This window comes from Equus przewalskii, chromosome 28 (assembly GCF_037783145.1).
Source record: "Equus przewalskii isolate Varuska chromosome 28, EquPr2, whole genome shotgun sequence".
In the NCBI taxonomy this organism is placed as follows: domain Eukaryota; kingdom Metazoa; phylum Chordata; class Mammalia; order Perissodactyla; family Equidae; genus Equus; species Equus przewalskii.
Window position 1 is genome coordinate 23,735,167 of NC_091858.1, and position 27,760 is coordinate 23,762,926.

Sequence of the window (27,760 nt, forward strand, 5' to 3'; positions counted from 1 at the left end):
CCAGCACCTGTCTGCAAACTCCTTGGGCATTGCCACCTGGATGACCTGCAAATAGACCAATGTCCTTTCATACAGCAATTCCAATCTCAGAACTTATCACAAGGAAACCATTTAATAGAAGCAATATATATATATATATGACTATATATATATATATATATATATATATATACACACATGCTTGTCATAGCAGCTTCTACAAAGAAAAGCAGGGGAATAATCTATGTGGTCAATATGCTTTCATCAAATAAACAGCTGTTAATCTTTTTCTATGTTCTAGACACACAGGAATCACCAATATGGTCCCTGCTCTCAGGAAGCTCTGGGGACATATCAGACTAAGGGGAAAGCGCTCAGCCAACAATATTTAGAATTACAAAGATTACCTAAAAATATATTTTAATGACAGACTAATTCAAAGATGCAAAATAGCATGTATATTTATGACTGCAGATATGTAAATCTGTGGGTTTATGAACCAGGGCTACAATATAAAATAGGGATAAAGGAAAATGAAAGGCAGTTGTATTAAAATGGTAGAATTATAAGTCATTTTTAAACCTTTTCCAAACCGTCCATCTACTTATCTCAGCCTGTTCAAACTAAACTTACCTTCTTTCCTGCATGGGAAGCTTTCCTTACCTCTCCACGTCTGCACTAACATCATCATCCCTCTATCCTTCTAGGCTCAAAATCTTAGCATCTTAGACATCTACCCCACCAGTAAATTTCAGTCTCAAAGCCCTATTGATCTGTCCTTAGAATCTCTAATTAAGCTCCCTTCTTGTTCTTCCTTTTGTCCCCACCCCAGTTCAGGCTGTCTTCGCACACGTGAGTCACTGCAATGGCTGAACAGTCTAACTGCCTCCTTGACTTCAGCTCTTTCTCCCATCAAAACCATCCTGAGCACCCCTGTCAAAAAATGGTCCTAAAGACCACTTTCATCTCATGCCTCCCTTACTCCACACCTCCGGTGACCTCGCCAAAAGAGTCACCCTGCATTCCAGCCTGCCATTCCCTCTGCAACTTGGCACTGGCCCTCTTACCCAACCCAACCTCTTTTTCTCCTCAATATAAACCTGGACTTAGGCCAGGCCAGTTCCTACACTGCCCTCCCCAAACTAGAGTCACTTTCCAAGCTTTTGCTCATGCTGATTCCTTCTGGAAACAATCTCCCTACTTTTCCATCTAACTAGATCTTCCATATACTCCTTCTTCCCTCGAATCTTCCCCAGTCTCTCTAATCCACATTAATCTTTCTCTTCTCTGAAATCCTAAATTACTTCTGCTCTCTAGTAGCACCTACTCATATACCATTTTATATTGCAGTTATAAAGAGTCACATTTCCAGAGTGCTAGGAACAAAGAAAATGGTGTGCCCGGTCCTTTAAGGACATAACACTTCCTTAAAAAATGGTAACACATTTAAGCCTAAGACAAAGCTGTGGCTTTGTTTATAATAAAGATATGCTACCTTTTTTTTCTCCAACTAGATCATGAGCCTCTCTGAAGACAGGGATTGTGTCTTGCATTCTCCTATAGGACCTACCTTGGCACTAAACATATGGTAGGCCCTCAGTAAATACTAATGAGTGCTATGGAATGAAGGTTTGTGTCCCCCCAAAATATGTATGTTGAGGCCTAATCCCCAGTGTGATGGTATTTGGAGGTGGGGCCTTTTGGAGGTGATTAGGTCATGATGGGGGTAACTTCATAAATAAGATGAACGTCCTTATAAAAGAGACCACGTCCACCACGTGAGGTTACAGCAAGAAGACAGCCGTCTACAAACCAGGAAGTGGGCCCTCCCCAGACACGGAATCTGCCGGCACCTTGATCTTGGACTTCCCAGCCTCCAGAAGTGTGAGAAAGAAATGTCTGTTGTTGGAGCCACCCGTTCTATGGTATTTTTGTTACAGCAGTCCAAACTGACGAAGACAACAAGCTAAATTAATAAGCATAACATCTGTAACACAACAGGTACAAACAATAGGAACAATCTCTTCCTTTGATATTCTTAGTGATTCACACTCTGGAACAAATGAGTCATCAGTGGCACTGAAGAAAATACACACCATCTGAGTAAAGAGATATTTTTCAAAAGGAATCCATAAAATCATAATGCAATACTAGCTAACATTTATAGATTTCTTTCATTAGGGACCAGGTACCTGTTTAGATACTTCAATTCACATGATCTCAGTTAATCCTCATAAACAATCTGCCGTAATTATCCCCACGTTACAGAGGAGGAAGTCGGAGCTCAGGTGGATTAAGAAATCTATCCAAGGTCTCACAGCTTTTAAATACCAAAGCCAAAATTACAACCCAGAACTCCCTGACACTAAAGCTCATGTTCTTAATCATTTTCCCGCTACCCTAAAATTCAATATAGGTTAATGTTTATCTCGTCTAAAGCCTTTCTAAGTACATAAGCACAGCCAATGCCAGACAATCTTTCCAGCCTTACTGCCTTCTATATCTCTCTCGCATCCATTTTCCTGCCAAACCAGACTGCATGCAATACAACAAACACACTCCAGCTCCTTCCTGACTCCCAGCCTTCACTCTGTTTCTGCTCCCTCTTGCATGCAACCCCTCCCCCTTATCTGCTGAAATTCTATTTGTTCTTAAACACTCAGTTCATGGCCTTTCCTCTCTGAAACTTCTTAGATCTCTCTCTTTCACAGGCGAAATATTTGCTCCTATCCACTTCTTTGGCTCTTTACACTCCACTTCTGGTCTTAATATCTTGCTTCATATTTAGCTATTTATACCCACATGGGTCTCTGACGCTGGACTACTAACAACTTGACGGCAGGGGAAAGAATCCAAGGATCCACAAGCAATTCATCTTTATATACACCAGGCCCTCCTCACGCAGTGCTTTGCATACAGCAGGCATTTGAAGGCGATTATTAAATTTGCAGAGTTCACCTTCACTTGATACCAAAAGGTAAAGTAGGAAATGAGTAGCTTTTTCATTCTCAACAAAACCATATAACATATACATCCAAATGCTGGCTATCCTGATGGCACGAGCTTCCTGGTCCTCTGGGGACCTATTCAGGTATACCGATACCCAGTACTCTCTGGGCTTTCTTCCTCCAGGGGGAACATGGACTTGCTGGTGCCCAGTTTGGTTCAAAAACCAGGAGGACATATAGTTGTAAACATTCTCCTGGTCAGAAGTGCAGAGATTGGGGCCAGCCTGTAGCCGAGTGGTTAAGTTCATGCATCTGCTTCGGTGGCTCAGGGTTTCACTGGTTCGGATCCTGGGCGCGGACATGGCACTGCTCATCAGGCCATGCTGAGGCAGCGTCCCCCATGCCACAACCAGAAGGACCTACAACTAGAATATACAACTATGTACTGGGGAGCTTTGGGGAGAAGAAGGAAAAAAAAAAGGAGATTGGCAACAGTTGTTAGCTCAGGTGCCAATCTTTAAAAAGAAAAAAGAAAAAAGTGCAGAGATTGCTGGTATGTGTTTTTCCAAATGATAATGTAAACCCAGGTATTAAGAGGAAGCAGCCTGACAAGAATTCAGCTCTTTTCCAACTTTGGCAAGATCCTACCTACAGTATCCCCTTCCCAGGGACAAGGGAAAAAAAAAATCACACAAAGACAGCTGCCACCAGCCCGTCTGAGTCACCACCTCACCTCTCTTTATCTTTATTCACTTAGCTAAACAAATAAAGACTTAGAGAAGGTGTGTATTGATGAACTCTTCCCACCAAGGTTAAACTCACTTGAAATGCCACACAGTCCTTCAAAATCACCTTAGAAATCTATAGATGTATTGCCCTTCTACTGTCTGTTGTTGAGAACAGCCTTGGAATTCTATTAGAATTGATTTCAAAGTTATTTATGAGCCATAGAAAAAAAAAAATTAGTCTCTTCATTTTATCAGGCACACCTAGACAGATTTTTTAAAAAATAACGCTTTATTATTAGAGCCGTCTTGGGCGTGCACGTGCTGGAATGTCATGGGAGAGTCAAACGCAGACAAATCCTAGTCTCAGGTGGACAATATGGTAAATGGTTTAAAATGCTGTTTCATGTTAAAAATAGCAAGGATCTATTATAGATTGGAATACTGTATACACACAAATGTTTAAGAAAAAGTTAAAAACTTAAAAATAATGTTTTCAGAGTTGCCACAGGCTACTTGTACTAGGCTGAGGACAATGTTTTCATTAAGGGGACTTCAGCTAAAGAGTTTGGGAAGAAAGCAAGCCACGATGACTTCAGCTAGCTAAGCGGAAGGTGTCCCCCAAATCAGGAAGTGTATCAGAGCAGTTACGAACGTGTGCTGTGCCACCCGACCTCCTGTGTTCAAATCCTGCTTTCAACACTCACCGTGTCACTCGGAAAATTACTGAAAATTCTAAAGCTCAAGAGTCCTCATCTGTAAAAAGAAGAATAACTGTATTTTTCCTCATAGGGTTGCCATGAACACTAAATGAGATAACACCTTTAAAATATCTGGAACAGCGCCTGCCCACAGTGAGAGTTCAGCACTATGCGTTAAGTATCATTATTGTTCCTTAACACTGCGGTTGACTCTTTAGGTATGCACAACTTAGGGACATGGTATGTGCATGTGTTTGTGAAACACATGTTAAAACATTGTTAAGTAGCCTTACTTTTTCCTAACTATAAGAGTGTCTTGACTTAACCAATCACTGACCACCAGGGTCACTGTAGTCCAACAAAATCAGGTTTATTGGCCCAATGCAAGGAGCAGGAGGAACTGTGGGGGTGTCTTCCCCCAAAAAAGGAAAGGTAAACTTACTATGAGATTCTGGGGATGGGTGGAGTGTAGATGAAATGTAAATGAAGCAGCATTGTGACAGGCTCAATGCAGGGCTGTGTAAAGGGGTCAGTTTCGGGTGGATCTAGGGTCCCATGTCCTTGGAAACAACAAAGTTAAGTTAAGACATGGAATGTTGAGTCCAGAAACCCCTTATCTGCAGCTCTGCGTATGGATTGTAAATGAGGCTGCTTGTCTGTGTCAAAATGATTGAAATCCTCCAGGCAAGGGTAGAGTGTGTCATTTTTACTAATATAATTTCAAACAGCAAAGTTTCTGATAGTCTGAGAGTTTAGAGAGCACAGTTCCTCAGTGAAGGAGAAAGCAATAGTCACTCAAAGAGAGGAATCAGTATGACATTTTGCAGCCACTAGATATACTTGGAAGAAATACTGTTTCCTGTTAACTTTGTACCCGGCTTTAGTGTCTGTGATCCCAGCCTGATAAACGGCCGGCAGATTTTACTTTCTCTAAAGTAACATATGTTTATTGAAGAAAATGGGAAAATATACACAGCACAACATTCCAAGTTAACCATGATTAACATCTGGTATATCTTTATAACTTTTTCTCTATGAAAAAGTAATTCTTTTTTGTTTTATGAGACTGAATTTATGCTACAAATACTGACTTAGAGCCTTTTTAATTTATCAACTTAGAGTTACTATCTTCCAATATTATTAAATATTCTAGTGCAACACCATTGTTACACAGCAATCCAAATAGAGGCACCAAAATTTTTTTTTAACCAAACCCTTATTCTCAGGCATTTTGGTTACTTCAAGCTTTTCTCTATTTTAAATAAAATTGCAAGAAACATTCTTGGAGAAATCTTTCCATACATTCATGATCATTTCATTAAGCTAAGTTTTTATAAACAATAATTGTATCAAAAATAATGCACATTTTGTGATCTGTTTTCATAATAGAAAATTGAGTCACAGAAAGGTAATAATTTATACCCCTATCAGCAGGACATGCGGTTGGCTATTTTCCTATACTCTTGCCAACACTAGGTGCCATCAAATTTTTCGTCTTCACCAATATTATGAACAAAGACAAGTATTTCATTTTAGTTTTTATGTCTGAGCGCTCCTGCAGATAACAAGGTTCTGAGCTATCTTTTCACAAGGACTGTTGAATGGTTTTCAGCAGGAAGGGTCAAGGAGCTGGAGCACAAACAAGGCAAATATTTCCAATATTTTAGAGGAGTTACATGTTCTTCCCACTAAAGGGGTTTTTTTTAAAAAAAATGAGGTCATAATTTATAACACTGTGAAATTTCAGTTGTACATTATTATTTACCAGTCACCATACATATGTGCCCCTTTACCCCTTATGCCCACCCCCCAAATCTCCTTCCTCTCTGGTAACCACTAATCTTTTCTTTTTATCCATGTATTTCCTTATCTTCCGTATATGGCGGAAATCATACAGTGTTTGTCTTTCTCTGTCGGGCTTATTTCACTTAACATAATACCCTCAAGTTCCATCCATGTTGTTGCAAATGGGATGATTTTGTCCTTTTTTATGGCTGAGTACTATTCCATTGTGTATATATACTACATCTTCTTTATCCATTCAGCAGTCAGTGGGCACTTAGGTTGCTTCCATGTCTTGGCTATTGTGAATAATGCTGCAATGAATATAGGGGTGCATAGGTCTTGCTGAATTTTGATTTCAAGTTCTTTGGATAAATACCCAGTAGTGGGATAGCTGGGTCATATGGTATTTCTATCTTTAATTTGATTTTAGTTTTTAATTTTCCATAGTGGCTGCACCAGTTTGCACTCCCACCAGCAGTGTATGAGGTTCCCCTTTCTCCACATCCTCTCCAACATTTGTTCTTTTTTGTCTTGGTGATTATAGCCATTCTAACAAGTATAAGGTGATATCTCATTGTAGTTTTGATTTGCATTTCCCTGATAATTAGTAAGGTTGAACATCTTTTCATGCGCCTCTTGGCCATCTGTACATCTTCTTTGGAAAAATGTCTGTTCATATCCTCTGCCCATTTTTTGATCAGGTTGTTTGGTTTTTTATTGTTGAGTTGTATGAGTTCTTTATATATTTTGGAGATTAACCCCTTGTCAGATGTATGATTTGCAAATATTTTCTCCCAGTTGGTGGATTGTCTTTTTGTTTGGTTCCTGGTTTTCTTTGCCTTGCAGAAGCTCTTTAGTCTGAGGAAGTCCCATTTGTTTATTTTTTCTTTTATTTCCCTTGCCCGAGTAGACATGGTATTCGAAGAGATCCAAGAGGAATGTCAACAAGCGTACTGCCTATATTTTCTCGTATGAGTTTTATGGTTTCACATCTGTACAGAGTTCATTGACCCCCACCCCCACCTTCCAAGGACACTGGGCCTGGGCCCCACACAAAGGAATGTGTCTGGACTCAGGGCCAAAGATGGCCACTTCGGCCTTGACCCCAAGGCACCAGTTCCAAAAAATACGTCCTGCATCATGTTCCTTGTCTGGGCTGGCCACCCCGACAGGCACCTAACAGGACTTTAGAAACATCCCATCCGTGGGAACAAAAAAGATAAAAACACCCCATCCATGGGAACAAGAAGAAATCACTCAAAATATCCAAATGGTTGTAACCCTGAGTCAGAACCCAGAGAAAACTTAGGATAAAAGGGAGTCACAGCCATAGAACAATTGGAAGTCTCACTGAGGAAAGGATGCTTTGCCTCAGACCCAGACAATCGGCACTCCTACCCGCCATACAAGCTATTGGGACTTCCCCGGCTGATTGTGGTGTGGATGTTGTAAACACCAATTTGTTGTTCCCCTTTACCCCTGCTCCTTGTTCTGTTTCCCTTTATCAATAAACTTTGATTGCTTCAACAACCAAGTAGCCTTGGCAGTACCTGTCATTCTTTGCCCTTTGCCACTGTGGGCAACAACATCTTACCTTCAAGCCTTTGTTGCATTTTGGGTCAGCTTTTGTGTATGGTGAAAGCTAATGGTCTACTTTCATTCTTTTGCATGTGGCTGTCCAGTTTTCTCAATATCATTTATTGAAGAGATTTTACTTTCTCCATTGCATGTTCTTAGCTCCTTTGTTGAAGATTTGCTGTCCGTAGATGTGTGGTTTTATTTTGGGGCTTTCAATTCTGCTCCATTGATCTGTGAGTCTGCTCCTGTGCCAATACCATGCTGTTTTGATTACTATAGCTTTGTAGTATATTTTGAAGTCAGGGATTGTGATGCCTCCAGCTTTGTTCTTTTCTCTCAGTATTGCTTTAGCTATTTGGGGTCTTCTGCTTGCCCCATACAAATTTTAGGATTCTTTGTTCTATTTCTGTGAAGAAAGTCATTGGATTATCATTGGGATTGCACTGAATCTGTAGATTGCTTTACGTACTATGGACATTTTAACTATGTTTATTCTTCCAATCCATGTGCATGGAACATCTTTCCATTTCTTTACGTCAGCATTGATTTCTTTCAATAACGTCTTACAGTTTTCATTGTATAGGTCTTTTACCTCCTTGGTCAAATTTATTCCTCGATATTTTATTCTTTTTGTTGCGATTCTAAATGGGATTGTATTCTTGAGTTCTCTTTCTGTTAGTTCATTATTAGAGTATAGAATGCAACTGATTTTTGTAAGTTGATTTTGTACCCTGCATCTCTGCTGTAGTTGCTGATTATTTCTAACAGTTTTCTGGTGGATTCTCTAGGGTTTTCTATATATATAAAATCATGTCATCTGCAAACAGCGAGAGTTTCACTTCTTCCTTGTCAATATGAATACCTTTTATTTCTTTTTCTTGCCAAATTGCTCTGGCCAAAACCTCCAGTACTACGTTGAGTAAGAGTGGTGACAGAGGGTACCCTTGTCTTGTTCCTGTTCTGAGAGGGATGGCTTTCAGTTTTTCCCTATTGACTATGATGTGGGTTGTGGGTTTGTCATATATGGCCTTTAGGTACTTTCCTTTTATACCCACTTTATTCATAGTTTTTACCATAAATGGATGTTGGATCTTGTCAAATGCTTTCACTGTGTCTATTGATATGATCATGTGGTTTTTATTCTTCATTTTGTTAATGTGGTGTATCACATTGATTGATTTGTGGATGCTAAACCATCCCTATGTCCCTGGTATAAATCTCACTTGATCATGGTGTATGATCCTTTAATGTATTGCTGTATTCAGTTTGCCAACATTTTGTTGAGGATTTTTCCATGTATGTTCATCAGCAATATTGGTCTGTAATTTTCCTTCTTTGTGTTGCCTTTGTCTGGCTTTGGGATCAGGGTGATGTTGACCTTGTAAAATGTGTTAGGAAGTGTTCCATCTTCTTCAGTTTTTTGGAATATTTTGAGAAGGACAGGTACTAAATCTTCTTTGAATGTTTGGCAGAATTCTCCAGAGATGCCATCTGGTTGTCGACTTTTATTTTGGGGGAGGTTTTTGATTACTATTCCCATTTCTTTACTTGTGATTGGTCTATTCAGATTCTCTATTTCTTCTTGGTTCAGTTTTGGGAGGTTGTACGAGTCTAAGAATTTATCCATTTCTTCTAGATTGTCCAGTTTGTTGGCATATAGTTTTTCATAGTATTCTCTTATAATCCTTTGCATTTCTACAGTACCCATTGTAATTTCTTCTCTTTCATCCTAAACTTATTTATTTGAGCCTTCTCTCTTTTTTCCTTAGTGAAGAGTTTGTTAATTTTATCTTCTCAAGAACCAGCTCTTAGTTTCACTGAGCCTTTTGATTGTTTTTTTGGTTTCAATTTCATTTATTTCTGCTCTGATATTTACTATTTCCCTCTAAAGGTGTTTTCTTTAAACCTGTTTTCCACTTTTGTAGTGTGCAGAAGGCAGCTGATTCCACAGAAAGACTAAGGCATGTTTCTAACCTTTTTCCAGTCGCGGCACACATGGTAAATGATAATATTTGAACAGAACACCGGGGTAACCAGCCATCCCACCACCTACCCACACCAGGGCTGAGGAAACCTTCATCTCCACACACCTATACCCTATATGAGTCACATCAGTTAGAAAGTTCTGGACCAGGGCAGCCTGAGGTGTCCTGAACTTATGTAAACGCACATACACACACACCTCATGTTACATATACAGAAAATAATCTGGAAATACATATACCAAGTATTAACCATTTTCATCTGTTTGCAATCAGTGATTTCTATTTTCTTAATCTTGTTTATATCTTTTAGTCTTCCTAAAATAACTACACGCTACCACGTGTTCCTTTTCTTGTTTCCAGTACAGAAATTACACGTTACAGAAGACACCAAAGCTCTGTCCCCACTGGCTAGCTGGTGTCCTTTAGTTAACCTCAAGAAAGCCAGAATTTTTCTCTCTGTTATTTATATCTAATTTCTACTTCTAATAGTGTTCCTCATATTTTTCTGTCAGCTATTAATATCATTATAAAGTGTTCACTTATACACGTTTGGCACCACTGCTATATGTTTCAATTCTTAGATTTTTCTGAAATAAGATATTATTTTGTTGCCTCATCTCATCCATTAATCCTATGCAAGCTGGCTGCATAGGATTTGATTGCCTTCTCTTTGAATTTGGCCGCCTTCTCTTGACAATTGCTATTTTTTTCAGCTCTTATTGGGAGTCTAGCATGTCCTGACAACTGTGGTAATGCATTACATGCACGATCTCACTTAATTATCACAACAATCCTATGAAATAGGAAGAAGTTTCTCCATTTCACAGTTAAAACTCAGGTTCAGAGTTTAAATAACTTGCCCAAGGTCAGGCAGCTTGCAAGCAGCAAAGCCAAAATCCTGTGAAGTCCAGCTCTGACTGACTCTTAAGCCCACGTTCTTGGCCAGGGTCTACTTTAGATGCATGACCGATCACCATAGGTTGACTTCTCATGTTGTCGACCCTCATTTGCCTCTAGAAAAACTGCATTTCTGTCTCGTGCAGGATCATCAAAAGGCACAGTATGTGTGGCCACCACTCAGTGCTCGCTGGAGCCAGCTCACAAGGCTTGTGCCAGCTGAGGAGAGCTGGCTGTTAAATTTTCAGGAATTAAACCTACTATTATTAAAATTGCTTAACTTACAATTAAATACGTTAAATTTTTTAAAAGGTAAAAGTACTCAAAACTTATCATGTCCTAATCATTTTAGTCATTTTACTATTATCTATGCTCGAGGTTATTGACATCTATTCTACCAGTGTGGTGGAAACACTGTATATATAAAATGGCATGCTACTGCAAGGTGCCAACCCTTCATTCAGTGATGTCATGCTGGTGACTTTAAATTGGCCAGGGTAGGAGTAACACTACAGAAATCAGCAAATGCTACAAGTCAGGGTTTCTCACCCCTCCCCCTGAAAAGCCAGCTATTAAAAATTACCAGCATATCACTTCTACCACCATTCCCTTGGCAGACCTCATGAACCATAAAATTCTTTTCTGTTAAGTAGAGACTTAGCACCAGTCTTTTTTTTCCAAGGGTAAAAGCACTCACCTCACCCCACCTCCAACTGCATATTCATTCTAAGTATAAGAAGCTCATCTCTGATCTCTCTCCACTCCGCATTCACGCCTCTCCTCTCCTCCCTAGAGAAGGAAGGGCTTTTTAATCTGATCACAGAGGGGAGGGAGGGCCTGTCAAGCACAGCCCTTCTGTTCTCCTTCCTCGTAAGTGCTGGTGTTCTCTGCCTCCGAGGGCAGCCAGCAAGTGGACTCTGCAGCTGCCAGGGAGCTGGGGAGGGAGGGAGAAGCAGGGACAAGGCGGCTTACTCGGGTCCACTGTAGCTCGGTGGGAAAGACCGTCTAATCCTGAGACTCTGTTTTAGACAGTGCACTGCTTGCAGATATAAACCGCAGTCTCCATGACCTATCTGTAAAAAGACTGACATTTTGGTCTTCATTTGCCTTATTCCTTGGCTCTAAGATGGTTCACATCTCAGGACAGAGAGAGGACCATTGCTATTTATTGGGCCTCCTCAAGCCTCCAAATGAAACAATGCATTCCAGTGGGCCACTAGTAATAGATCAGCGGTCACAATAAAATTAAATCTCTTTGCAATCCTTGGAGAATGATTATACCAACAACAACAATAGTAGAAGCTATCAATTAGGAATATGCACATCCTAGGCCAACTGCTTTACACAAACTGACTCGTGGCCCCAACTGTCAATCATAAAGCAGATACACCTCACCCGCAGTGCCAGCATTGCTCAGTTACAAGCACATTCTTTAATTTCAGAGAGACCAGAAACTTTTTACACCAAAACCCTCGCTTCTCATATCAAATTTTACAGGGCTGCCAATACTTACCTTGCCTCCTAAATGAAAATAATTTGAGTTCTCTGATATGTTTATTCCCACCTCTGTGCCCTCTGCTATTTCCCAGACACCAACAGAAGGAATTATATTCTGAAGTCACGTACTGTTATTTTTCATAAAACTGAAAGATCCTTTAGAGCATTTTTCTTAGGCAGCCTCGCATTTTAATGAGTTTCTTTAAACTAAATTTATATTCATTTATTCTTTTCACAAAAATTTGCCAGGTTCCTCTTGTTTTACACTTTATGATTTCTCATCTCCTTGTCCACCCACACGAACCCTTTCCTCAGCAATTTATATGTGCTTATTGATCTCTGACACGGTGCGTTAGTTCATCACGAGGTATGCTCGATTTCTTCTTTCATGTTCCTTTTTAACGTAATCCTATTTTAATGCTCATGATTCACAATAAATTTTCAGAGTCACTGTTCAAAACACTCAACATCCAAATAATTTAAATTCTTCTACAGAGAAGCATGCAATTTTAAGAATTTTAATATTTTTAAGACATTATCTTTATGTGCAAATGCACCAAAACCAATTCAGAGGTGAAAATCCATCCCCTTAATATTTAAAGAAAAAGTATTTCACAAACTCCCTCAGTAACCCACTCCCTTGTTAATTTATGATCTAAGTTCATCCATCCATTGTGCCCACTGCCTCTTGCTTTATCCTAGTAAAACAGAAAACACCACATCAATCTCATGTACTACATAAAATGTTTCCTTCTCTTCTCCAAGCTTAACAATCCTTAATCTTTTTCACTTTAAATCTTTCATTCATTAGAATTTCCTCTCTACTATTTTCAGATTCTCCATGTTGCTCTTTAAATGAGGGGTCAGAAGTAAACAAATCCAGAACTGAAAAATCTACTAAAGACTGTATTGGTGGTAAATGAAATTACGGCAGTGATAGGCTGCTCTGATTTTCTTTATTACTACTTGTTTCTCTGGCAGTCTCTCACTGTCTTCACCACAGATGATGGTACTTTGGCCAGTGTTGTTCTCTATGCAAGGATGAGGGCCTGCAAAGACTCGTGGACAGTGGAGAGTCATGGCCGTGCTTGCAGGACACCCCGCAAGGTGGGGGCCCTGTGTCACCGCTGTTCTCTGCCCACCTGGCTAGCAGGTTTCCCAGCTTGACACGTGGGATTTGAAGTGAGACAGTGAATTCACATCCCAGCTCTGTCACTTACTAGCGATGTGATCCAGGAGAAGCCACTTTACTTTCTTCACCCATACAATGAGAACAATAGTATCTAATTCACACAGTTGTTATAAGGATCAGATGATTATAAAGAACCTGCTATTGTGCTTAATACATATTAGATAGTCAACAAATGGTACCTTAAAAACAAAGAGAGCTTCCCCTTCTTGAGCATTTGCTTGGCGTCTCTTGAACCTTGTCAAACGTCCAGTCCAGGACACCACACAAAGCTGGTGTGGGAAGTAGCACTCTCCTGCCTCACTGTAACTATACAACATGCAGCCCTGTAGTGAACTTGCTATTTGCCTATTCCATAGCCATTCTTCTTTCTCCCTTAGTAACAGAATCCTCCATTTTCAACTGAGCCAAAGGCTGCCCGGAATAAGACTACTTACATCTCAATTGCTCTGACCAACAAAATATAAGCAGAAATGTCATGTAACAGCTTTTAGAAATTCTCTTGAATGACAGTGGATGACCTTTGCCACGTCTTTCTCTGCCTTCATTCTGCTTCCTGGAATTAGGAAGTGATGGATGGCATTCTAGAAAACACCCTTAGGATGGCAGAGCAGTGAGCCAGGAGGAGCCTGGGTCCTTGAGGAGGGTGGAGCCCCCAAACCAGTCCTGGACTGCCTACTCCAGACTTCTTATAAGAAGAGATAAGAAAGGATATAAGATATAAAAAAGGAAATGAGATAGAAGATATAAGAAAGGAAAGACAAGATATAAGAAAGGAAAAAACCTTCTGTACTTTGCTAAGTCATCATCATTTTGCGATTCTCCTACAATCTTCAGCTGAATCTAATTCTAACTAATATAAATATGGCCAATCTATTCATGGGGTTAAACCAGTGGCTCTTCATCAGGGGCAATTTTGAGCCACAGAGGACACACGGCAACGTCTGGAGACATCTTGGGTGTCACAGCCGCGGGAGTGCTACTGGCATCCATTGGCCACAGGCTTGGGATGCTGTTGCTGTTCTACAATAAATAGAACAACCCCTGCGACAACGAATTATCCAGCCCCAAATTCAATTTTGCCAATGTTGTGAAACCTTGGGTTAAACACATCTCTCAGGAAGGCTGGTGATCAAATGCCCACTGTTCAATAAAACAAACATGGGAGAAAGATGAGGTGTCCTGATTCATCAACATTCTCCTCCACAGACCTACTCTATATCCCAAACAGTTTCCAGAGAATTAGAACATACCTAATGACATGACGTGACATCTAGCCAAGACGTCACATTGGTAGCATGTGGGAGAATATTACATTTCAAAGAGACTCTCAATGCTAGTTGCATGTTATAATCACCTGGGGAGATTTTAGAACACACTGATGCCCAGGTTCCACTCCAGACCAGTTATACAAAAATTCCTGGGAGTGAAGCCTAGGCATCTGTATTTTTCATGGACAAGTAAATAATTTTCACTACAATACTTCTTACAAATACACAGAAGAATTACACAACTCAGCACTGGATGCATTCCTGGGCCATAATCTGCCTCCTCCTTCACAGGAGGTTCTATAAGGGCAGAACCCTCCCTTTCTCCTTTGCTTAATGTTTACTTTGACTCCTGCTTTATCTTCAAAATAAAGGAACAACAGTCTTTTCTCCAGTATCGTTGTAATCGTCAAAGTTCACTAATGGATGCATCTATGCTCTGAACTTGGGTTTGCCCTTCCTTGACTGTGGTCATCATCCCACCACCCACACTGGCAGTGGGAAACCTATTCAGCTGCCCCCTAATATCCCGCATCAACATGACATTCAGATTTTTGGCTCCTGTTTTGTCAGCAGAGTTGATCACCGCTCCTACCAGAAGACCCTGGAAAATTCTAATTATTATGCCATCCAGCCACCACATCCTCACTCTGACATCTGGGATGCCAGAAAAGAAGAAAAAAGAAGTCACTACAAAAGACGGTGGGATAAGATGGCGCCGTGAGTAGTCCTCTTTGTCTCTTGCCCTTCGAGTCTACAATTATTTGGACACTTATCGCTTGACAAAGGATATCCAGACAGCATCTCAGGACGTCTGAGACACCCACGCGACTATACATCGGAAGGCGGATGGACTTTCCTCCGGGAGGATGTGGAAATAGGTGAAAACTCTCCGACCCCGACGGGCAGCCTAGTACCCGCAAGCGGCTTTCTTCCAACGGACGCCCCCAGAGGATCCACACACATCTAGGGCAGGAGCGAGAACACAACAGAGGAGCGACAGTGGAAACAGGTGACCAGAACCCTACCTAAACCCCCCGCAATTACTCCTAAACGCAGAGGGAAACTTTGGAGTTGCACACCTGAGCCCGCGGGGAGAGTCTCTCCCCGCCATTGACGGGGAGACCCAGCCTGGTGCCCGGGGCGCCCGGAGGGTCCCAGAGAGAGACACGGAGGGCACGGAGGTCTCCCAGCTGCCGTTGCCCGCCCCATGGGACTAGGGATTGCCGGAGATCTCAGAGAGGACCGGGGCGGGGGAACTTTCAAAGGCCGGTTCGGCGACCCGGAGGGGAAGCGCCGGAGCTCCGCCAGGCAGCAGACAAAACTCTCTGTCTGCCATTAGCAGAGGGGCCACGCCCAGCATTCAGGCCTCCCGGCAGAGGCCCGGAGAGAAGCCCAGAGGGCGGGGCGACCCCCAGCTGCCGTTGCCCGCCCCGTGGGACTAGGGATTGCCGGAGATCTCAGAGAGGACCGGGGCTGGGGGAACTTTCAAAGGCCGGTTCGGCGACCCGGAGGGGAAGCACCAGAGCTCCGCCCGGGCAGCAGACAAAACTCTCTGTGTGTCGTTAGCAGAGGGGCCACGCTGAGCACTCACGGCTCCGGGAGATGCCCGGAGAGAATCCCAGAGGGCGGGGCGACCCCCAGCTGCCGTTGCCCACCCCGTGAGGCTAGGGATTGCCGGAGATCTCGGAGAGGACTGGGGCTGGAGAGAGTTCCAGAGACCCAGCTTAGTAGCCTAGGGGGAAACCCTACAGGCTCACAGCAGCCTTAGGGAAAGCCTCTGCACAGCACCAGTAGAAGGCACCCAGCCGCCAGCCACAAGGCTGGAAGACTCCAGGGCAAAAGCAGCATAGCTAGGTGTACTAACCACAGACTGTAGAAGATGCCAATAGCTCTCCTGCGACCCATAGAGGACAAGTGAGATTTGGTGGGTGCCGACAGCAACGGAGCGACAAATATAAGTGATCCCACCCCTGGCCGCTGGAAAAGCCCATAACACCGTTGCAGACCCCAAGGAGAGAGCGCATCTAGGTGGGCAACAACAGTAGGCACCTGCAGCCTGAAGCCCCCCTGTGACGGCCCCCACGGCAGAGGAGGGAATCCAAAGGGCCACTGTGGCTACGAAGAGGGGCCCAGGCCCAGTTAGCAACTACGGACAGGGTTCCTGGTTGGTGAAGTATAAACAGCTGCTCCCCCCACCGCAGCAGCTGAAACAAGTGAAAGGAGCAACTAAACTCTATCTCCATGCAGAGGCACAAATCAACATCATCAAGCAATATGAAAAAATACATTAAATCTCCAGAACAGAAAGAAAGTAACAAATACACAGAAAACAATCCCAAAGAAAATGAGATATATAACCTAAATGATGATGACTTCAAAACAGCCATCATTAGGATTCTCAATGAGTTAAGAGAGAATTCTGACCGACAACTCAACGAGTTCAGGAGCTATGTCACAAAAGAGTTTGATACGATAAAGAAGAACCAAACAGAAATATTGGAAATGAAGAACACAATAGAGGAGATTAAGAAAAATCTAGATGCTCTGAACAGTAGGGCCGATAATTTGGAGGAAAGAATTAGCAATTTGGAAGATGGCAATATATAATTGTTGCAGGCAGAGGAGGAGAGAGAAGCAAGACTTAAAAGAAATGAAGAAACTCTCCGAGAATTATCAGACACAATTAGGAGATGCAACGTAAGGATTATAGGTATACCAGAGGGAGAAGAGAAGGAGAAAGGGGCAGAAAACCTATTCAAAGAAATAATGGCTGAGAACTTCCCAAATCTGGTGAGGGAGATGGATCTTCAGGTGACAGAAGCCAATAGATCTCCAAACTTTATCAATGCAAGAAGACCAACTCCACGGCATATAGTAGTGAAGCTAGCAAAAGTCAACGACAAGGAGAAAATATTAAGGACAGCCAGGCAAAAGAAACTAACCTACAAAGGAACCCCCATCAGGCTATCAGCAGATTTCTCAGCAGAAACTTTACAGGCTAGAAGAGAGTGGAATGATATATTCAAAAATCTGAAGGACAAAAATCTACAGCCGAGAATTCTCTACCCAGCGAAAATATCCTTCAAATACGATGGAGAAATAAAAACTTTCCCAGATAAACAAAAATTCAGGGAGTTCATTGCCACAAAACCTCCTCTTCAGGAAATCCTCAGGAAAACCCTCATTCCTGAAAAATCCAAAAAAGGAAAGGGGCTACAAAACCAAGAGCAGAGGAGATAAGTAGAAGGACAACAACAGAGAGTAGCAGCTCTACATCAGAACAGATTAAACCATGGGACGAGAAACAAAGGAAACTGAAGAAAACCAGAAAACAAGACACAAAATGGTAGTGGTAGGCCCCCACGTCTCAATAATCACTCTAAATGTAAATGGATTGAACTCCCCAATCAAAAGACACAGAGTGGCAGGATGGATCAAAGAACAAGATCCAACAATATGCTGCCTCCAGGAAACACACCTCAGCCCCAAAGACAAACACAGACTCAGAGTGAAGGGATGGAGAACAATACTCCAAGCTAATAATGAACAAAAGAAAGCAGGTGTCGCTATACTAATATCAGACAAGGTAGATTTCAAAACAAAACAGATAATGAAAGATAAAGAGGGACAGTATATAATGATAAAAGGGACTCTCCACCAAGAAGACATAACACTTATAAATATATACGCACCCAACACAGGAGCACCAAAATTTGTAAAGCAACTCTTAATAGAACTAAAAGAAGACATCAACAACAATACAATAATAGTAGGGGACCTCAACACACCATTAACACCAATGGACAGAACATCCAGACAGAAAATCAACAAGGAAATAATAGAATTAAATGAAAAATTAGACCAGATGGACTTAATAGATATATATAGAACACTTCATCCAAAAACAGCAGGTTACACATTCTTCTCAAGTGCACATGGAACATTCTCAAGGATTGACCATATTTTGGGAACCAAAGCAAACATCAATAAATACAAGAGAGTTGAAATAATATCAAGCATCTTTTCTGATCATAACGCTATTAAACTAGAAATCAACTACAAGAAAAAAGCAGAGAAAGGTGCAAAAATGTGGAGACTAAACAACACGCTTCTCAACAAACAATGGATCATTGAAGAAATTAAAGAAGAAATCAAATATTATCTGGAGACAAACGAAAATGAGAACACGACATACCAAATCATTTGGGATGCAGCAAAAGCAGTCCTAAGAGGGAAATTCATCGCAATACAGGCTCACCTCACTAAACAAGAAAAAGCTCACATAAGCAACCTCAAACGACACCTAACAGAACTAGAAAAAGAAGAACAAACAAAGCCCAGAGTCAGTAGAAGGAGGGAAATAATAAAAATAAGAGCAGAAATAAACGATATTGAAACAAAAAAGACAATAGAAAGGATCAATGAAACAAAGAGTTGGTTCTTCGAAAGAATTAACAAAATTGACAAACCCCTAGCCAGACTCACCAAGAAAAGAAGAGAGAAATCGCAAATTAATAAAATCAGGAATGACAGAGGAGAAATCACAACAGATACCAATGAAATACAAGAGATCATAAGAGAATACTATGAAAAACTATATGCCAACAAATTGAACAACCTGGAAGAAATGGACAAATTCCTAGACTCCTACAATCTCCCCAAACTGAATCAGGAAGAAATGGAGAATCTGAATAGACCAATCACAAGTAAGGAAATAGAAACGGTAATCAAAAACCTCCCCAAAAACAAGAGTCCAGGACCAGACGGCTTCTCTGGAGAATTCTACCAAACATTCAAAGAAGACTTAATACCTATTCTCCTCAAACTGTTCCAGAAAATTGAGAAAGATGGAGAACTCCCTAACACATTCTATGAAGCCAACATCACTCTGATCCCCAAACCTGACAAGGACAACACAAAGAAGGAGAACTACAGGCCGATATCACTGATGAACATAGATGCAAAAATCCTCAACAAAATTTTGGCAAACCGATTACAGCAATACATCAAAAAGATTATACACCATGATCAAGTGGGATTTATACCAGGGACACAGGGATGGTTCAACATCCGCAAGTCAATCAACGTGATACACTACATCAACAAAATGAAAAACAAAAACCACATGATCATCTCAATAGATGCAGAGAAAGCATTCGACAAGATCCAACACCCATTTATGATAAAAACCCTCAGTAAAATGGGTATAGAAGGAAAGTACCTCAACATAATAAAGGCCATATATGATAGACCCACAGCCAACATCATACTCAATGGACAAAAGCTGAAAGCCATCCCTCTGAGGACAGGAACAAGACAAGGGTGCCCACTTTCACCACTCCTATTCAACATAGTACTGGAGGTGCTGGCCAGAGCAATTCGGCAGGAAAAAGAAATAAAAGGAATCCAAATAGGTAACGAAGAAGTAAAACTCTCGTTGTTTGCAGACGACATGATCTTATACATAGAAAACCCCAAAGAATCCACAGAAAAACTATTAGAAATAATCAACAACTACAGCAAAGTAGCAGGGTATAAAATTAACGTGCATAAATCAGTAGCATTTCTATACACTAACAATAAACTAACAGAAAAAGAACTCAAGAACTCTATCCCATTCACAATCGCAACGAAAAGAATAAAATACCTTGGGATAAACTTAACCAAGGAAGTGAAGGATCTATACAATGAAAACTACAAGACTTTCTTGAAAGAAATAGGCGATGACATAAAGAGATGGAAAAACATTCCTTGTACATGGATTGGAAGAATAAACATAGTTAAAATGTCCATACTACCTAAAGCAATATACAGATTCAATGCTATCCCAATCAGAATCCCAAGAACATTCTTCACAGAAATTGAACAAACAATCCTAAAATTCATATGGGGGAACAAAAGACCGCGAATTGCTAAAGCAATCCTGAGCAAGAAAAACAAAGCCGGCGGAATCACAATCCCCGATTTCAAAACATACTACAAAGCTACAGTGATCAAAACAGCATGGTACTGGTACAAAAACAGGTCCACAGATCAATGGAACAGAATTGAAAGCCCAGAGATAAAACCACACATCTATGGACAGCTAATCTTCGACAAAGGAGCAGAGGGCCTACAATGGAGAAAAGAAAGTCTCTTCAACAAATGGTGCTGGGAAAACTGGACAGCCACATGCAAAAGATTGAAAATTGACCATTCTTTTTCACCACACACCAAAATAAACTCAAAATGGATCAAAGACCTAAAGATTAGGCCTGAGACAATAAGTCTTTTGGAAGAGAATATAGGCAGTACACTCTTTGACATCAGTTTCAAAAGAATCTTTTCGGACACTGTAACTCCTCAGTTGAGGGAAACAATAGAAAGAATAAACAAATGGGACTTCATCAGACTAAAGAGCTTCTTCAAGGCAAGGGAAAACAGAATTGAAACAAAAAAACAGCTCACTAATTGGGTAAAAATATTTACAAGCCACTTATCCGACAAAGGGTTAATCTCCATAATATACAAAGAACTCACACTGCTTAACAACAAAAAAACAAACAACCCGATCAAAAAATGGGCAGAGGACATGAACAGACATTTCTCAAAAGAAGATATGAATATGGCCAATAGACACATGAAAAGATGTTCATCATCGCTAATCATCAGGGAAATGCAAATCAAAACTACACTAAGATATCACCTTACCCCCGTTAGATTGGCAAAAACATCCAAAACCAAGAACGACAAATGTTGGAGAGGTTGTGGAGAAAGAGGAACCCTCATACACTGTTGGTGGGAATGCAAACTGGTACAGCCACTATGGAAAACAGTATGGAGATTTCTCAAAAAGTTAAAAATAGAAATACCCTATGACCCAGCCATCCCATTACTGGGTATCTATCCTAAGAACCTGATAACAGATATCTCAAGAGTCCGTTGCACCCCTATGTTCATCGCAGCATTATTTACAATAGCCAAGACGTGGAACCAGCCTACATGCCCAGAAACTGATGATTGGATAAAGAAGATGTGGTATATATACACAATGGAATACTACTCAGCCATAAAAAAAGACGAAATTGGCCCATTCACAACAACGTGGATGGACCTCGAGGGCATTATGTTAAGCGAAATAAGTCAGTCAGAGAAAGACGATCTCTATATGACTCCACTCATAGGTGGAAATTAGTATATTGAGAAGGAGATCTGATCGGTGGTTACCAGGGAAAAGGGGGGGTGGGGGGAGGGTACGAAGGGGGAAGTGGTGTACCCACAACATGACTAACAAAAATGTACAACTGAAATCTCACAAGCTTGTAATCTATCATAACATTAATAAAAAAAAAAAAAAAAGACAGTGGGATATCCAACTGTAATTTTTTTTAAGCCTGAGTGATTCTAATATACGGCCAGGGTTAAAAAACACAAATTTAGTACAGTTGAAGGAAGCATTTCTAGCTCTATAATCCTACTGTGAAAGCATCTCATGCTGACTCAGAAAAAAAAACCAAACTACCACAGAACTACAAATATCACCTTTAAGGGGTTTCTTGTCTTTTCTTCATGCATTCCAGCCTAGCAGAGTTGAAAGATTTTTATTTTCTTTAGAAAATATGCATCTATCTGCCAAATATGTATGAAATAAAAGTGGATGGTTTCACCACTGCTTAGTTTAAATAAGACACATGCCCTGCCTTAGGCAGCCTACCTCAAAATTTTACGAAGAGCAATTTGAAGACAGTGACCTAAAATATCAATAAAGTCAGACAGCAGAGGATGCTAATTGTTCCAGAAAAACAAGAGAATAGTTCCGACTATGATTGAAGAAAGCAGCTCCATTAGAGCCAGGCAGCTGATAAGCCTCATCGATGGAGGCTTCAGACAGGAGTCTGATAGGAAGCAATTTTGCCCGTCAATAACAGTAAGCAGACCTGACCTTTGAATAGAGAGCAATTCTTCTATCAGATAAACAATAAGCAGCCAAGTAACAAGATAATGTATGCAACATCACCTACTGCTTTCAGCAAAAAGATCAATCTCTGCCAGTGCAGTTGGACTGGTAGCTTTGCTAGTTGGAGCTGTGCAAGAAGCAGAGAACAAAGGTTAGCCCTCAGGTCTGTCCCTAAGATACAAGGAATAGGGACAACAGCCCCATGGATAAAAGATACACTCGTGCTATATCACAGAGAACTAGCTGAACTTCTAATATACAGCAAAGTCCGAGGAATTGTCTCATAGTCACAGGTCCAGCAGAAGATGCCTCAGGAAAGCAACTCTGGATGTGTATATCATGTGTATATGTGTATATATGCCTTTCACAGTATTTTCTCCTAAGGTTCTTTGCTAAGCTTGTTGAGGAGACTAAATTCTTCAGGATTACTGTGAACCCATAGATGATGCTGCCCAGTGCACATGACTCTTTCCAGAAGTCTACAATCCTTGTTACAAAAGAATTTTGCAGCCCTTCTGGGGGAAGTTATCAACATATTTCCCAAGATTTACACGAGAAAGCGAAAGCTTATGGAGGGATCGAGGTCATAAGACTAGGTCATTCCAGTGGGACTCAGGCATTACATCAACTGAGTTAAATCTGAAAATGTATTCATTTTGCTTCTAATAGAGTAGGCACTTCAAGAGTGTGACTATCTAATCACCAAAGTACCTCCAAGTGTCCTCCCATTGACTCTATACACCTTGTTGGGAACACAACGTCTAAGAGTAAGGAGGAGGACACAGAAGAGAACATAATACACAGCACAGGAATGATGCACAAAACGAACACCCCTTCCTGGTGTCTGCACTGCATCACTTCTTGTGGGTGGCAGGTATATAGTGACAGGAGGTGATGGTAGGAAGAGGTTAGGAATCTGTAACATTTCATTTTAGTCTCATTTATCAACAGTCACTGATAATACTACTGAAGATGCTCAATGATCACTCAAAAGGTATTATTTAAAGTGCAAACAACCCAAATTTTCCATTAACTGACAAAGAAAATATGCTATATTCATATAATGGAATATTACTCAGTCAACAAAAAGGTGTTCATAGATGCTACAACATGGATGAACCTTGAAAACACTATTCTGAGTGAAAGAAGTCAGACACAACTGGCCACATGTTGCAAGGTTCCATTCATACACAACATCCAGAACAGGCAAACTCAGAGAGACAGAAAGTAGATTAGTGGTTGCCAAGGGCTGGGAAGAGAGGGAGGAATGGGAAGTGACTGCTAATGGGTACAGGGTTTCTTTTTAAGGTGACGAAAATATTCTGGAATTACTGGTGATGGTTGTACACCCTTTGAATATACTAAAAACCAGAGAATTGTACACTTTAAAATGGTGAATTTTATGGCATGTGAATTATATCTCAATTTTTGAAAAAAACCATTCTCTGGTTCAGCATTTCTACTGCCCCTTAAGTCTCCCAGTGCGCAACAGACGGCCTGCTTCCTGGGACTCCATGCGTGTTATCCTTCCGTGTCGTCCTACTTATGAGATCAAGAGGAAGTGAGGTCAAAGAAAGACTGAAGTGCTCATACTGTTTTTGCTCCATTGCATATGAGAGGGAAAAGGGAAAATTGTAAAAGCAGAATTTCTAGTGTAATCTTTGGCCACTTAGATGAAGGTACTCCACAACGCTCCTATTGTGACAAAAGCAGGTGGTCCAATCATCCTGAGGCAGGAGACACCAGGCTTTTGTTTTGTAAAGGCCAATTCTGGCTGAGCTACGTCTTTATCTACTAGATGACCAACTGCCAACATTAAGGTATTTACAGAATTTCAAATAGCCCTGAGCCTTTGGCAAGTACATCTGGAAGAAGATAAACCATTAATTCTTAACCAAGATTCATTCGTCTTATAATGCAGGAACTTCGCTCAGATAGAAAATGACAGATGGTGCTAGAGTACCAACAGTTGATCACTCAAAATAATTAGTTCTGATAAAAAAAAATGTCTTTGGCACCCTTTGTTACACAATTAACTATGTCACCATGTGTGCAGTGCTGGAATCTTTTGTTTGGTACACAAAATAGAACACTCATCCACAAGTCTGGAAGAAGGATGAATACCGACTGACTTAAGTATCTGCCACTATTGATCCTAGATTGTTATCTTAAAGTCCCTTGGAGTTATTAAATGGTCCATGTCTGACCTTATCATTTAGCAAGAGAAAAATGCTTAGGAATTCAATGCAGACACAATTTATCAACATGAGGTATCATGTGCTCACAAACAATGTCTTAGGAGGAAACTGTAATTCCACAGTGGGTGGTCATCGCGTGACCTTGGTCACACCAGATGCAGCACATCTGGGAAAGTATAAAAGCACCAGGTAGAGGAATACTGGAGCGTAGGTTTGAACAGCATCTCTAGAATCAGAGCCTGGTGTGTAAGTGTCCTTTAAGAATTTCAAGAAGAGGAAGCAACAAAGGTGTCCCGTCATTGTGAACTCTTTCAGTTTCTATGGAATGACACTTTTTTTAAAAGGAGTCAAAGGAAGCCATGGTAAAGATGACCTCTGAGTAGATGTAAGCTGTAAGCCTTAGACAACAAACCTGGAATATTGGCTCTTGGGTTCTCGATCAGCTCCAATGTCACAAACATCAAAAAAGAACTTCCAGATTTGCACGCACATAATCACAAATCTATTACAAGTGAGTACCAGATAGCTTATTCAAGACTATGCAAAGAAAGAGAAGCATAAACAAAATCTCCAGAGATTGTATCCCATAAGAATGAAATTACTTGTAAACAAAATCATACAATTAAACCCATCACTATACATTTGAGGGAACTTAGAACGTGATGCAGTTTACGAGGACACAACGCCATCTACAACATATGCCTCTTTGACAGTGTATTATTCAGACCGACCAGAAGATGAATTAGCATAACCCACCTTAATGTTAACCCTAGTTCAGAGGCAAATGTGGCAAGTTGCGAGTCCTCAAATAGTTCAAAGACCCGTTTTCAGCCAATAGTTTACTTTTCCACCAGTGATTTACCAAAATTAGTTTTCAGAAGCACAACTGACAGATCAGAGATTCCTCTCTTCCCCATGTATTCTCGTTTGGGGACACTAAAACAGAAGGGTTACTAGAGAAACAGTGCTGGAAAACCACAAACTACACAATACTATATAATCATACTGTATAGGCATACACCATAAAAAGAAAAATAAAAAATAAACCCACAACACGCACACACTCACTCCTAAAATATCTCAAGTACAGTAAGGAAGATTGAACTCCACTATAAAAGAGACTCCTGGGATATATTTTAAAACGTTTTCTCAAAACAATTAGTCAACAACCTTTTATTCCCAATCCTGGGCCTCTGCATTTTTTAAGAAAAATGAAAATCAACACAATGTTCTCCATCATAATTTAAAAAAAACATCATCGCCTTCCAAAGCTTTTCTAAGGCAAGCATCTGAGCAGCCAAGCAGGTACGCCTAACAACTGAACAGCTTTCAATCTATTATAACCTAATTACGTGAAAAACATGGTACTTTGAACAAACTAATTCCACTGCTAAAGGAAAAGCTGGATAAATTTAGTTGTCACTGAACAGCAAAATTTACGGACTTCCTTTTTAACCTAAATAGGCAGAGGATGATAACTAGCAGCTATTATCATGCTATAATGGAAGACCAAATACCTTAGTTGCTTCAAGAACTCAACGTCAGAGTTGCTGTTAATGAGCTTGATGAACTCTTCATAAGAAGGAGCGTAGGTGTAGGCTCGCTTGTGATGTTCATTCATCTGTTCTCTGTGCTCCAACTGGGCAAGTAGCATCTGGTTAATGTAACCAGGATTACTAAGCAGCTCCACTAATGGCTTCAAGACTGTGGGAAAAAGAAGAAAGCGCCACTTGAAAAGGTATTCCCTTTTAAAGTAGTTGTTTTTATGTTATATAAGTGAAACTACATTTGGGAAACATTTTTAAAATACCTAAATGGGGGACTCTCTCTCTCTCTCTCTCTCTCTCTCTCTCTCTCTCACACACTCAGACACACACAGACACACACACACAGCCAGCTATCCCTCTGGGTATGCTACCAACTACGGCTACAATCAAGCAGTTGTTTTAACAGATGAGTTAAATGTAAAGGAAAAATCAAAGAAAGTCATTTGGAACCCAAGTTGCTAACAAAGCTATCGAAATTAAGTACACTAAGTTTTTTTCTTATATTTCTTTTATAAGGCTCAAAATGTTTTGTCCATAGAAAGTCAACATTCTCCCAACTGGTGAAAGCAGACCTGAGGGGGGAAGTTGTTAAAGTCAATGACACTATTATAAATTCATCCTAAAAAGTTGCCCTCGTCTCTGTGGTTGGTTGTAGCAGCTAATGGGCTCAGCCGGCTACTCCTGAGATAATGAGATATTCAATCAATGCGCATCAAATGCAACGTTATTTGTTTGAGACTCTGAGACAGGAAAAGCTTCTCTTAGATCATATTTTCCTCCATGTTTCTTATCCTAACTAAGCATTTCCCTGGATATACTTTGTTCTGGTAATCACACTATATGGTGGTGCAGCTCCTTTTTCATTTATACCAAGTTCACAAATTACATATAGGCATTATCAATGAATCTTGTAAGCAAAGGCATTTTAGGTAAATGCACATTGGAGTCTGAGTATAGATATTCTTTCCTTAATGCATAAATTATTGGCCTGGGTAAGTCAAAAGCTATCCCAAATGGATGCTTCCCTGTGGAGAGCATAAGGTCTGGTTATCTCTTATAAATGGAACGGACTATGCATTCGGCAATATGTTATGTAAAAAACGTTTATGATGCATGGCCAAAGGATGCCGCCTTTTTTTTTTGAAGAACATTAGCCCTGAGCTAACATCCACTGCCAATCCTCCTCTTTTTGCTGAGGAAGATCAGCCCTGAGCTAACATCCGTGCCCATCATCCTCTGTTTTTTTTTCATACGTGGGATGCCTGCCACAGCATGGCTTCATAAGCCGTGCCTAGGTCGCACCTGGGATCCGAACCAGCAAACCCCAGCCCACCAAAGTGGAACACGCACACTTAACCACTGGGCCACTGGGCCAGCCCCCAAATGATGCCTTCTTTGAGTGACATTTAAAATTGATATTTTGAAAATACTTTAATTCCCTTATGTCCCATCGTATACAAGGTCTGCACAGGTGTCATATAAAGTGTTATCACATTAGTATGTTGCAAAACTAGTATGTTGGCA

The 27,760-nt window shown here is 40.7% G+C and overlaps 1 protein-coding gene across 4 annotated transcripts in view; it reads right to left on the reverse strand.

The window, feature by feature from the left end:
* SNX25 (sorting nexin 25) overlaps positions 1–27,760 on the reverse strand; it is a 165,452-nt gene that overhangs the window by 95,237 nt on the left and 42,455 nt on the right. For all 4 annotated transcript variants that reach the window (XM_070599045.1, XM_070599042.1, XM_070599046.1 and 1 more), the window contains exon 5: positions 26,207–26,393. In XM_070599045.1, coding sequence (XP_070455146.1) covers positions 26,207–26,393 — 187 coding nt within the window. The remainder of the gene's footprint in view (positions 1–26,206; positions 26,394–27,760) is intronic.